The 14154-nt window shown below is 45.0% G+C and overlaps 1 protein-coding gene across 2 annotated transcripts; it reads left to right on the top strand.

The window, feature by feature from the left end:
- The first annotated feature begins 4251 nt into the window (after positions 1-4251).
- Positions 4252-13735, top strand: LOC116948965 (Golgi reassembly-stacking protein 2-like). 2 transcript variants are annotated; one of them, XM_032966299.2, is made up of 10 exons: positions 4252-4533; positions 5641-5721; positions 6275-6478; positions 8153-8239; positions 8712-8842; positions 9018-9132; positions 9369-9540; positions 9852-9905; positions 10046-10135; positions 11699-13735. In XM_032966299.2, the coding sequence occupies exons 1-10, from the start codon at positions 4471-4473 to the stop codon at positions 12079-12081; spliced, it is 1380 nt and encodes a 459-aa protein (XP_032822190.1). In that variant the 5' UTR covers positions 4252-4470; the 3' UTR covers positions 12082-13735. The 2 variants fall into 2 exon arrangements, with proteins under 2 accessions (XP_032822190.1, XP_032822196.1); XM_032966305.2 differs by lacking the exon at positions 4252-4533 and adding an exon at positions 4671-4967.
- The last annotated feature ends 419 nt before the right edge of the window (positions 13736-14154 follow it).

Below are 14154 nucleotides of genomic sequence, written 5' to 3'. Positions count from 1 at the left end.
GCCCACAAAGGGGAATGTTTTCGAGACAAAAGACCCGAAGGTCGCTCCGCAGGGACCGCTTTGTGCGTCGCTATGGGAACTTCGCGAGCGAGGACCGCGAACAAAGCCGGGCATTGAAGGGATTTTTTTTGTGAATAAAGAAAGCGTCAAGATGTGCTGCCTGGCTGCCCGGATGGCTGAGTGGTACACTCCGAGTGACTAGCTGGTTGGTACGCATAGGCTGGCTGGCTGGTATGTATGTATAGGCTGGCTGGTACGCATAGGCTGCTCAATGGTATGTGTAGGCTGGGTGGGTGGTACAGTGAGGGAAAAAAGTATTTGATCCCCTGCTGATTTTGCACGTTTGCCCACTGACAAAGAAATGATCAGTCTATAATTGTAATGGTGGGTTTATTTGAACAGTGAGAGACAATATAACGCATGTCAAAAATGTTATAAATTGATTTGCATTTAAATGAGGGAAATAAGTATTTGACCCCTCTGCAAAACATGACTTAGTACTGCTGGCAAAACCCTTGTTGGCAATCACAGAGGTCAGACGTTTCTTGTAGTTGGCCACCAGGTTTGCACACATCTCAGGAGGGATTTTGTCCCACTCCTCTTTGCAGATCTTCTCCAAGTCATTAAGGTTTCGAGGCTTGAGTTTGGCAACTCGAACCTTCAGCTCTCTCCACAGATTTTCTATGAGATTAAGGTCTGGAGACTGGCTAGGCCACTCCAGGACCTTAATGTGCTTCTTCTTGAGCCACTCCTTTGTTACCTTGGCCGTGTGTGTTGGGTCATTGTCATGCTGGAATACCCATCCACGACCCATTTTCAATGCCCTGGCTGAGGGAAGGAGGTTCTCACCCAAGATTTGACGGTACATGGCCCCGTCCATCGTCCCTTTGATGCGGTGAAGTTGTCCTGTCCCCTTAGCAGAAAAACACCCCCAAAGCATGATGTTTCCACCTCCATGTTTGACGGTGGGGATGGTGTTCTTGGGGTCATAGGCAGCATTCCTCCTCCAAACACGGCAAGTTGAGTTGATGCCAAAGAGCTCCATTTTGGTCTCATCTGACCACAACACTTTCACCCAGTTGTCCTCTGAATCATTCAGATGTTCATTGGCAAACTTCAGACGGGCATGTATATGTGCTTTCTTGAGCAAGGGGACCTTGCGGGCGATGCAGGATTTCAGTCCTTCACAGCATAGTGTGTTACGAATTGTTTTCTTGGTGACTATGGTCCCAGCTGCCTTGATATCATTGACAAGATCCTCCCTTGTAGTTCTGGGCTGATTCCTCACCGTTCTCATGATCATTGCCACTCCACGAGGTGAGATCTTGCATGGAGCCCCAGGCCGAGGGAGATTGACAGTTCTTTTGTGTTTCTTCCATTTGCGAATAATCGCACCAACTCTTGTCACCTTCTCACCAAGCTGCTTGGCAATGGTCTTGTAGCCCATTCCAGCCTTGTGTAGGTTTACAATCTTGTCCCTGACATCCTTGGAGAGCTCTTTGGTCTTGGCCATGGTGGAGAGTTTGGAATCTGATTGATTGATTGATTGCTTCTGTGGACAGATGTCTTTTATACAGGTAACAAGCTGAGATTAGGAGCACTCCCTTTAAGAGTGTGCTCCTAATCTCAGCTCGTTACCTGTATAAAAAACACCTGGGAGCCATACATCTTTCTGATTGAGAGGGGGTCAAATACTTATTTCCCTCATAAAAATGCAAATCAATTTATAACATTTTTGATATGCGTTTTTCCGGATTTTTTTCGTTGTTATTCTGTCTCTGACTGTTCAAATAAACCTACCATTAAAATTATCGACTGATCATTTCTTTGTCAGTGGGCAAACGTACAAAATCAGCAGGGGATCAAAGACGTTTTTTCCCTCACTGTATGTATAGGCCTTCCGTCATCAGTGAGGATTTGTCCCATGCTTGGCACACTGGTGTTGCTGCCTGGTGCATACATATACAATAGTTAATGAATGGCTGGTACACGCAGTATGTATGGTTTCTGGATGGCTGATACAAGTGGTTTAGTGCAATGCGATAACAACTGATAAACATCATCTATATGCTTTGTGAATGCCTTAATGTACTGAGCAATCCGTGAACACATTGACATCGTGCAGTAGCCTATATGGAATTAAGACTATGCTGTGCATATGGTGGTGGAGCGGCGGCACTTGTGTTCAGCGGACAGCGCCAACAACTAGAGACATGAGTTCAATTCCTGGCGACGACTAATAAGAGTGCTGAATAATGTGAAACAGTCACGCCCCAAACCGCCCACCCCCCCGGAACCAATCTGCACTAACCAGCATGGTAAAGTATGGTCAAACAGCCCTATAACTACACATCATGGGGAGGCTTTTACTCAGCAATGGATTGACAAAGGGCTGGACTGTCATGTATGTTTATTAATGTATTCAGTCGATATATCGACAATTTAATCAAGCATTCGTAAAATAAAACAGTGGAATTGATGGATGCTTTATTGGTATATTGGTAATACACAATTAATATATTGAATACCTATTGAATATTCAACTCATAAAATTAATTATTTACTACTACTACTATTTTTATATTATTGGTTCACGTAAATATAAAAATAAAATAATAAAAATCCACGACGTTTCGATCGCCTGAAGAAGACCGCTTGTGTTGCGATCGAAACGTCGTGGGTTTTTGCTTTTGTTTTTTTATTTTAAATTTACGTGACTTTACCGAAAGAACCAAGAATATGAATTCCTGCAGTCACGGAAGTTTTAAGTCTAAATACTACTATTTTATTTAATTTTACCAGGTAAGGACCACTCTAGTTCAGAAGCGACCAGGTCACAAATAAACGCGTGTTGATTCTAAATGTGGAGGGAAAAATCGGAGTTAAAATAATTGTTTATATACGAAACATGAATTCTACAAACACACAAGCCGATCATAAACTTAAAATGTGAGAATTTTATTGCGTTATTTTATTTGATCAATTTAATATTTTATTCTCATTCTACGTGACTTTACCGAAAGAACCAAAGAAGGTTAAAATGTTGGCATTCCATAGCGGATAAATCAATAAACTAATAAATGCCCAATCACTATAGCAACCAGCTTGATCCAGTGGTGACACTTCGTCCGCAACTTGGTTCAAAGGCGTTTCATGTAGCTGCTGCTGCAGAGTTTTGGAACCAACTGGGGTCTTCTCTGGGGATCATCACTCTGCTATCACTGGACTCTTTTAGACAGACATTATTGAGGTCGAAAATAATGTGCGTAATTGTTTTGTACCATCATTTGGTTTATTTTACATTTCTAATATTTTATATCTTGCTTATTAACTGTTGCTGCTTGGCCTAGTCACCCTTGACAAAGAGCTGTATAGCTCAATAGGTAATTAACTCGGATAATAGAGTTCTGACCTCCAGTGGTCAACATCTGTGATAAAGAGCTTCACAGCTCATCGGAATTCCTCCTGAAAAAATAAATATTGATTCTGACGTGCCGCCCATAATCACGCCCCCTTCACCCCAACACCGCCCCTCACCCTTCACTCCAACTCCCTAACCCCTCCCCTTTCCCCCACCCCCCGCCCGTTACCCTTCACTCCAACCCCCTAACCCCTCCCCTTTCCCCCCACCCCCCGCCCCTCACCCTTCACTCCAACCCCGCCCCTTCCCCCACCTCCCGCCCCTCACCCTTCACTCCAACCCCCTAACCCCGCCCCTTTCCCCCCACCCCCGCCCCTCACCCTTCACTCCAACCCCCTAACCCCTCCCCTTTCCCCCCACCCCCCGCCCCTCACCCTTCACTCCAACCCCGCCCCTTCCCCCACCTGCCGCCCCTCACCCTTCACTCCAACCCCCTAACCCCGCCCCTTTCCCCCCACCCCCGCCCCTCACCCTTCACTCCAACCCCCTAACCCCGCCCCTTTCCCCCCACCCCCGCCCCTCACCCTTCACTCCAACCCCGCCCCTCACCCTTCACTCCAACTCCCTAACCCCTCCCCTTCCCCCCACCTCCCGCCCCTCACCCTTCACTCCAACCCCCTAACCCCGCCCCTTTCCCCCCACCCCCCGCCCCTCACCCTTCACTCCAACCCCCTAACCCCGCCCCCTTCCCCACATTCCCGTCCATCAGCATTCACTCCAACCCCCTAACCCCGCCCCTTCCCCCCCACCCCCCGCCCCACTCCCTTCACTCTAACCCCCCCCCTAACCCCACCCCCTTCCCTCCCCACCCCTCTCCTCCCCCTGCTCGGAATTCTCCACCAACTCCCCAACCCTCCCACGTAGCCAGCGCGAATCAGCCCGCGTCGTGTGAGCGCTGGTCCGCGTGGGCGCCGCCTCCTCCGCCGCAAGCCGCCACGTCAGTCGTCGCCGCGCCGCGTCGCCGACGTTCCGAGCCTCCCCGTGCGCCTTCTGCGAGAAGGCCCCGCCGAGAGCGGACTAGAGAGCTGCGCTATCCGCACCGCACCACCATGGGCGGCTCGCAGAGCGTCGCTGTGCCCGGCGGGGGCAGCGAAGGCTACCACGTCCTCAGGGTGAGGGGGACACACGCGCCGCGCGCCTTTTAAGACGCCTTCCCGGATCGCCGAGGACGCCCGCGGAGCCTACCCCAACCACCCCCTCCCCGCCGGGGAAAGCACGCGAGGCACGGCCGCTCCGGGCCAGGCCAGGTCGAGGCTTCGCCGCTAGGCCTCGCATCTGTTTTTTTTATTTTTTGTAGTGATTTTAACGCATTTTAAAATGCTTTGGCGCTCATAGATGGCCAAGTGTATCGATTTAACCTCGATTAAAAGCCGCTTTACTTCGAAACACGCATCAGACGCGCGACGCCGCCTTCGTGATGCCTCCGCCGCCTTGACAGCTGCGTGTTTACTCGAGCAAGCCGCGGCCCTCCTTCAGTGCGTGCAAATGTTTTAAAACTTCGCACAATGCTTGAATGATGGGCCCCCGACTTCATCTCGCCCCATAGGTTTGTTCACCCCAGTGTGTTAAAGGTGTTGTCAGTTTATGAATAAAGGTGTTGTTTTAGTGCTTTAGATCCACCTCGTTCTCTTAGCCGCCGCCACCGCCATGGCAAATGTGACAGGGAGTGGCTTTGCGGTGGACGTAATATAAATGCTTTTACGTTGACGCGAGGCCATAATTCGCGTTAAGGACTCTCCATCTGGTTACGAGAGAGCTCTGTGTTTTGCTGCAATGCCCACGTCTCGCGAAATTTACCCAACTATATATTGACACGCGAAATGTAACATTTGCACAATTATTGATGGTGCGGGTTATGGCAACGATAGTAGTAGTAGTATGGCCAACTTCTTTCACACCGCTCGTAGTCAACCGTGCTAATCGGGGGTGCGGCCAACATACATGATTGATGCATGCTCACCAGGACTTACCGACCCAACCGTGGTCACTACCTACCTAATGCCGATGACTGTCTGATGTAAACAGCGTGGTTGTCCTCTTGAAGTGCTAAACAATAATGAGCTGCGCATGCTTGCATAGCGTGTGCCTCTGGTTGTTTTCCAGAGGAAAACACGCTGTGTGTCGTGTTTAACCACCATTCCATTCAAGATGTATCTGTATGGATTTTGAACTTCGTTCGCACCGTACGTAGCCAACCGTGCCAATCTGTGTGTTTACAGGTACAGGAAAATTCTCCGGGACATCGAGCAGGTCTGGAGCCCTTCTTTGATTTCATTGTATCAATTGGAAACACGAGGCTGGTGAGCTGATATTATTTGAACGAATATCAATGTCACGAGCAACTGAATCAGCGTTTGAACGTTAAAACGTTTTCGTTCACAGTACATGTCAAAACATTATCTGTATTCGCGAATAACATAACGTTGATAGATCAGCTAAGTTTGGAATAACGCCAGAAATTAACGTATCAAAGTGAACCAAGGTTGTTAGGTTCGAAATGTTTTGTTTTGAAAAGGTTTTTTTAATAACTGAGATGTGTACAGTAAGCTTCATTCTATGGGGTACATGGGGAAGTGATGGTTACAGTTAAAACAAAGACAAGTGAAAAAACAAAAGTAGAATTGGGGTTAAGACGTAGAATGTGTGGTCTGTTTTTGTTCTTAAAAGTAGCATTTAACGGGTGAGAAGCAGCTAATAATAAAATGTGCAAATAAAAGGCATTAATGAGTGTAGAATACCATTCCTCCATTTCTTTCTCCCTTTTTCGTAAACAGTTTTATCTGCATCCTCCGTAATCTGCACAGGAATAATGATCTGAACCGCACTCATATTTGCGAATTGATGTGTTGCCAGGACAGGGACAACGAGACACTGAAGGACCTGCTGAAGGCCAACGTGGAGAAGCCGGTACGGATGTCCGTGTTCAGTAGCAAGACGTTGAAGGTGCGAGATGTTTCCATCACTCCCAGCAACCTGTGGGGTGGCCAGGGCTTGCTCGGCGTCAGTATCCGCTTCTGCAGCTTTGAGGGTGCCAACGAGAACGTCTGGCACGTCCTGGTGAGCATGCATTGCCCCCCACACACTTGCATGCGACAGTATGGTCCACATCGCGCACAGAGCAGACATTTGAATCTCTGGATTAGTGGGATTATGTGGACGAAGTATATGAACTACTGGCAGTATTTACGTGGCTTGTGTGTCAAATGGGACACATTGTGAGTAGCTTAGCCACATGTGGCTTTACAGAGTTTAAGCCTCTCAAACATGCGAATAGTGGGAACTTGTGATTTCTCGAATAACATGATATCTATTTAAGAATCGAATCTGTCCTTCAGTTAGTCAGTTCTTGAGCATTTTTTGTCAAACAAAATTGAGTGAAGGCTCAATATTTTGGAAGTAACCATAAATGTATATTGATGGTTATAACTGATGACCTTTGTGTTTGGTAAAATAAAAGGTGATTGACAATGTTCACCATGCTAATCACTTGGGGAAGCCTTCATCCAGCAGTAGATAGATCATGGTTGATGATGAATGAGTGATTTCCTACCTCACAGGCAAAGCAGTCTTGCAAGTCATGTAAAAAGTGACCAGGTATTTGGAGCACCAAACCAATCAGTCTTAGATGAATCATGCATTTTTATCTACTATTTTAGAATTACCTACTGTAATCACCCAGAAATGTCTGTCCGTCCCGCACGTGACGTCACTCCACATGAAGCCCACCCCCCCTCATTAATTTTCATGAGTGGGTGGATTTTTACACTAACACAGAGGAAGGTCGAGCTAAATTAAATAATTAATTACGTTAAATCGCTTCAAATATGACGTTTCTTTACAGAAAGTGATGGTAAAAAAATTAATCTACGCAGCACAGTGCTACATCCGTGCATGACGTCACTGCTAAAGAGCCCCCCCCCCCCTTAATTAATATTCATGCCCGCGCGGAAATTTACACGAACGCACAAGAAGTTCGCGCACTCTACATGCCACACCCCTCCCCTCATTAATAATCATGAGCGGGTGACGTCACTCCACATGCCGCACCCCTCCACAATAACCATGAGGGGATGACGTCACTCCACATGGGCCAACTCCCCCCTCATTAATAATCATGAGATGAACAATTTTTCTATTGAATATTTCAGATTTACTGCAATGTACACCCGTCCTTGGATGGGCAAAAAAGCTTGTAGAAATAGAATCATCCCATTCGTAACATGGGCTCATAGCAGTTTGTCTTTTATTACAACTATAATTAGCCAAGTAGGTCTGTTTGTGTGTAACGTCACTCCACATGCCGCACCCCCCCCTCCCGTCGTTAATATTCATGAGCAGGTGGATTTTTACACTCACGCAGAAAAAGGTCGAGCGGAAATATCTTTTTTTTTGCAAATTCGCTTTAAGTTTGACGTTTCTTTATTGAAAGTGAATCTAATAAATAATTCAACGCAGCAACAAAGTGGATTTGGTGTCTATTTATTTCTTCAGCACTTGAGGCAAAAGGTAAGTCTAATTTATGCTTCTACGTTATGGTAAGATAGACATTTCTCGGTGATTTTCCAGATATTGTATCGAATTCCAATTTAGTTCAACCCCAGCGACCGAAATCAGAAGAGAATAAAGTATCAGAGCCCGTGAATTTGAACAAATTGAAGGTCAGTTATATACAGTGCTACGGTGACATGAAGTGGGGTGTTTTATGACGTAGTTTTGTACCAATGTGTTTAGGACTTGGAGCCACACTCACCAGCTGCTCTGGCAGGACTGCGTCCTTTCTCAGACTACATCATTGGAGCCGATGCCGTGTTAAATGAGGTAATTGTCTTGACCTTTACTGCCACTATCACGCTTTGTTGATTCATCTTAATATTAGTGATAACCTTTGGTGAATATAAAGAGCAAAATAGGAATAAATATAATAACCTGCATTGCTAAAGTACAGGAGCATCACAGTGGCAAGATGTTAACTTCCTATGCAGAAGATCGTTGGTTCGATCCCATCCCTGACATTTGCTGTATATTTGGACTTTGTATGTCTATCCCCGTGGTCGTGTGAATTTTTCACTGGATCCTCCGATTTTTCCCACCACATTTAGAATCAACATGTGTTTAGAGTATTTGGCTGCTGTAAAATTCCACGTGATAAGCCACTTGTTTGAGCTATCATTTGTGGCCAGGTATTTTCTGAAAATGGGTTTCATACCTCAAGTGGGCCTCACCTGGTAAAATAAAAAATATAGTTTTAGTTTACATTGACATGTGGATCCATTATTTTCATCTTTTTCAGTCCGAGGATCTGTACACTATGATCGAATCCCATGAGGGAAAGCCTCTCAAGCTTTACGTGTACAACAGTGACATTGACAGCTGCCGAGAGGTGGTAATCACACCCAATGGGGCCTGGGGTGGTGAGGGCAGGTGAGTTTATGCATTTGAAAGCTATGTTTCAAGTATTGAAATTAAACAATGTATGGAGATAAATTCGAAAGGAGAGAAGTACGAAATGATGCAGAGTGATATATTTTATTTCATTGTTATATTGTAGATCATAGTGCTGTACATTGTGATTATGGTGTTATACTTACCACTACAGTCTAGGTTGTGGGATCGGCTACGGATATCTGCATCGGATTCCTACACGGCCTTTCACCGAGGGCAAGCTCATCAGCCCTTCAACCACAACCAGTGCAAAGGATGGCTTCACTGAGGTGTGGTCAAGCTTCCACACTGTTTTATTTGCACTTAATTTTCCTGAATATTGGTACCAATAAAACCCATTAAATAACGTGTACATAGAGCTGATTAATAACTGGAATATTTTTCTGAATTTTTATTTAATAACCCTGCATCAACAATACATTGAAATGTACTGTAAATGGAGATCATATAAACCAGTGTAATGAAAACAAAGCTTAATGTCCCTTTGCCTGTGGATCTTTTGCAGGTGTCCCTCTCAGCTGCCAACTCACTGCTGAGCTCCCCAACTCCAGTAAACGTTTCTTCTACCCCGACCATGCTTATCACCATGTCCGGTTTGGAGCCAGGAGTGGCCAGCCTGCCGCTCAGCACCACGGCTTCCTCCACGCCCCCGTCTGTCACCAGTGCACTGAATGATGGTAAATAGCAGGCATGCACATTTTAACAGTTTTGTAATATAAAAAAAAAATCTGACGTATCCATGCTTTCTGTTACACAATGGGCCCAATGTTCATGGCGGTTAATGACATTTTATCGCTGATTTCTTGGCTGAAAAGTGGTATCTGCTAAAAGGGGTGTTTTGCCAAAAATGAAAAAGGTGTTTTCCCGTGATAGAAATTTGAACTGGCGATGTGTTGAAAAACCAAAACACGCTTAATATTCATGCAAACAAGTTGGCAGTGAACTTAACCTTTTCTAAAATGATGCTGTCTTGAATGTCATCCTGCAGGTGTACTGACAATGCCAGTCATACCAAGCCATACGAATGCCTCCCTACCTCCTGGTAATTTTTATATATATACACAATTCTGCTAAAAAAAAGTGCGCACCATAACGTAGAATTACCAAAAAATCTCAAAATAAAAATGATATTCGTTGTAGTCATCGACGATATACCGTTAAATGTGTAAATCTTTTTTGCAGGTGTCATGCCTGGCACAATACCAGACTTTCCTTTTACACCATTAAACCTTCCCATCAGCCAGCTTGGAATTGCTGATCCAAATGCAGCAGGTAAGAGGTACACGCTGTTATTCTCCGCTGGAGGATGAGCTGTATACAACATGCAGTCCGGGATCACATTAAAGTATCTTTGCCAATATCAGATTAATACCTGTTAGCTGTCGCCTGATGAAGCTAGTTGTAATTACTGGCGAAACGTCGTTCTCAGATTGTAAATGTTGTGGCTTGGCTCTCCAACACAACGGTTAGTGCTGTACACTTTAACACATCGGCTCTCACGACCAATATTATTCATAGTGAAGGTTTTTGGGTTAGATTGTGTAAGTAACAATGTGTCGAAAGCCTCCACATCCCCGACACGGGCCAATCGGTAAGGAATTTGTCACGTAAACAAAACGCCGGATAGTTACTTCTTCAGCACCACCGGTGTGTTTGAAGAGTGTACCCACAACATTTACAATTGGAGTACGACGTTTCGCTGGTAATTACATCCAGCATCATCGGGCGATTTGCCAGAATAGTGAAGCCATCCACCTGCTTCCGGTCTTAAATAGTGCAGGACGACGTCATAATTGAACCCAATCAAGTGTATAGATCAGAGGGGGGGGGGGTCGTGTAATTATATAATAGATTAGTAATCAGTTAATTAGTATGTGATTCCTCTACTAGGAATTGCAATATGTATTATGTATTACTTAATAACTAAGCCTGTAGCTGCTATCAGAGCGGTTAAAATTATTAGTATTTCTCTGAGTGACAACCCTTACTAATTGGCTGTTGGGTGGTGGCGGGTTTAACCACACATATATTTACGCGATCTAACCAAAAAAAATCTGTATTATGAATATTGGTCGCGAAAGCCTTCGTGTTAAAGTGAGGAGGTAGTCACTGGATTTTCAATTGAGGCGCTGAGCCAGTAACCACCAAGATCTCGTGATTGTATCTATATCGCCACTCATGATTAAACTGGTTTCTGAACTATATCGGGGTTTATGGCCTTAGCCATCAACCAGCATATTCGATTTTTCAGTTAATTTGCCGAAATTTTCAGATTGGGGAATTAAAAAAAACTTATTTTTCCTGCCATGATATTAACATCTTAATAGAAGGATGCATGGGAAAGTGCAGCACCCCCTATTTGTGGATAAGAGATCACTGAAAAGGACCTGAGAAGTGGATCGATTTTGTCATCTTACGACGGGAAATTCTCTATACAGGGTGATGCACTGCTATGAGAGCGTTCTAATGGACATTGCTCATGACATGACAACACAAATAGAATAAAATTGGGATAAAGGCAAACAAATATAAATTCCACAACATTGTATAAAGCTGCGAAGATTATAGTAATTCAGCCAACGTGTGCTTTATTGATTCCAAGACTTCACTATTGAGGTGCCATACAGAATCAAGATTATCAGTATTTCACAAATTCCAAATGAGTGCAGTGGTGTTATATGCAACGTTTGACCTTTGTTTTTAAAATTGTCTCCATCCCATTGCACAATGTTTGTAAGTACTGTATCAAATTATACATCGACAATTTAGGTGTCTAGAATATAAAAAAACAGCATTATATTTCATTGAATAACAATACTGCATTATGCCTTTCAGGCCTCCCTGCCCTGCACTCATATCCGCCAGTGGTGCCCATCTCCTTCCCAGGCGGCCTGCCCGCATCACTCTCTGCAGTAATACCTGCTGCAGTAATACCTGCTGCAGTAATACCTGCATTCCCGACAAGCCTGCCCGATGTGCCGTCAGCAGAGGAAGCCTCGTCAACCTCACTGCCACCCCCACCACTGTACACAGCAGCCCCAGGCCTGTCCTCCACGCCACCGCCAGATTCGGCTAACACGGACATCCTCCTGCCTTATGCGCAGGGCCCGTCATCGCCACCACTTGATGTGGAAGAAACACCCGCAGCTACACTTCCAGCCTCTGAGATGAGCGGAACAGCCGCCGAGAACCAATTACCAACGGAGGATTCGGGGTAATGGCAGGGCATCGTGCTAGGCTTGTTAGTGTGTGTGGTATGCTTTTGGTGTAGAGGGTTGTCGCTGTATACATTATATATTTCTACTGTTTGCTGCATTTGAAGGAACGCTGTGTGTGCAGAGCCGCATCTTTACAGGGGTACGGTGTGAAGATCAATATGTCATTGTGAGAATGAAGTACAAATGTTGCTCTGCTGATACGTTATAATAACTGGCATGTTTTTAATCAAAGATAATGTAGCCTTGCATTAAAATACAATCACTTATTTTGGTAATATTGAAAGCCCAACATGCCTGTCTTTACAAACATACACCGTTTTAACAGTTCTGTCAAGTGTTATTTTATTGCATTCTGAGCGGTGTACTTTTTATCACGCAAACTTTTAACTTGCTGTACATGAGACCGTTGAATATCGCGGCAGTTACGTTCTTGTAAAGTTCCGCGAAAGCCAAAACCGCGATGTTCAATACTTAAGCCTTACCTAAATAATGGGGTTAGGTATACGACAACCAAAAATAGACACCTCACAATTGAAATACTGTACTGTATGCCAAATCGACTAAAAACGAAATCCTTGAAATACACATGTAAACCCTATACAAATATTAAACAAAAAAATACTATAAATACTGAATACTGCACTTACCGATTATCTAAAGCAGGCGTGTGTTCGCAAGTGGGGAGCAGTAGCGCAAAAGTTGGCGCGCTGCGCTCGGAACCCGTCCACCCCAGTTTGATTCCTGCTCACGCCCAACACCGGTGACAGTTATCTTAATCGGTCCTGGGCATCCCATAGGCCGACTCGGCCTCAAATGAGTGCCTGCCTGGTGCGATGTGTAAGCATCGCCACTGGGGAGACGAAGGCGGCCGGGCGTGGCGCTGGCCACACCCCCCCCCCCCCCCCACCCTCTGTGTGTGCCGTGCCGGCCTTCATAGATGCTCACGAATACTGACCCCAACAGTCTGTTAAGGCTATACGGGGGGAGGTGGGGCGGGGGTCTTTGTCCGCGAGATGCTTGCACGGCTAAAGGTTGAGGTGTCACTGACTGCCTTGCGTCCCTCGCCCACCCAGCACCACGATATCAGCCAATGATACAGTACTTAAAAGTACAGTCGACCCGCGAAAGTCCAAAGCTAACCCCCACGATAGCTCAATTGGTATACAAAGAGGTTGCATGCGATAGGTCGAAGCTGCGAACGATATGCCCGCGATATTCAGTGGTCTTCTGTAGTAACATCCATTGAAAGCTAGAGATTGATCTGTAAACTGTGTTAGAATTGGTTAAATTAAATCCCCTCATTGTAAGCAGCCTTAAATACATTACAGTTGCAAAGCTTGTATTGTATATAGATAACTTGAAGATTTTTATAATGGTGTACAGCAATAAATATGCTGCTTTATGATGTGGTATGAAATAAGAATACATTATGAATGTGCTTTGGTGATGCCTATTCCATTGACAGCTCGTTGTACTTCATACATCTAAGGCATCAGATCATCTGCAAAAAAAACACGTAGCCTGCACTACCTGATCAAAACAAGTCGGCAATTGTTTTTCTACTGTGGAGGCAGAAAATTGTTCTTTCGTTCTCGGTTGGGATTGGTTTAATTTGTTGCTGTTGGGGAAAAAAATAAAGCTATTTATATCTTGATTTGTCTCGTCTTATTCCTGCGTTGGTGTTAACGATAGTGACGGAATAGAAGGGTGCAGTGGACCAGGAACGCTAGCGTGGCTGTATACGACGTCTAGCTGAAACTGATACTGCCACAGCTGTTTTGAATGCTGTACATAGCAAATTCACTATTTGATCTGCTGTGGACATTTGAACATCATATACAATGGCAAATGAATATGATTTTTATACACTGCAAAATAAGCAGTCAAAAGCAAAATTGTTACTCTTGCAAGGGCACAATTCATCGCACGTTATACCGATCAATCTGAACTTGGAAATGCTGCCATGGTCAACCAACTGCTTGATGAAGAAGGCCTTCCCAAGCAACTGCCATTTTCTGTGATCCAGCGAAGTAGAAATCCGCCCAGGGCTTGTGCACGAGGTGAACTCACCGT

This window comes from Petromyzon marinus, chromosome 2 (genome assembly GCF_048934315.1).
Source record: "Petromyzon marinus isolate PM22_M1 ecotype Great Lakes invasive population chromosome 2, UKy_Petmar_22M1.pri1.0, whole genome shotgun sequence".
In the NCBI taxonomy this organism is placed as follows: Eukaryota; Metazoa; Chordata; class Hyperoartia; order Petromyzontiformes; family Petromyzontidae; genus Petromyzon; species Petromyzon marinus.
The sequence above is the reverse complement of the archived record's forward strand: the minus strand, read 5'-3'. Positions and strand labels throughout refer to the sequence as shown.

What these genes read in the sequence shown, in the direction of transcription:
- LOC116948965 (XM_032966299.2), top strand. Translation starts at nt 4,471, where the DNA reads ATGGGCGGCTCGCAGAGCGTCGCTGTGCCCGGCGGGGGCAGCGAAGGC. An exon ending in AAGGCTACCACGTCCTCAGG is followed by an intron (nt 4,534 to 5,640) that starts GTGAGGGGGACA and finishes GTGTGTTTACAG; the next exon opens with GTACAGGAAAATTCTCCGGG. An exon ending in CACCAGTGCACTGAATGATG is followed by an intron (nt 9,541 to 9,851) that starts GTAAATAGCAGG and finishes GTCATCCTGCAG; the next exon opens with GTGTACTGACAATGCCAGTC.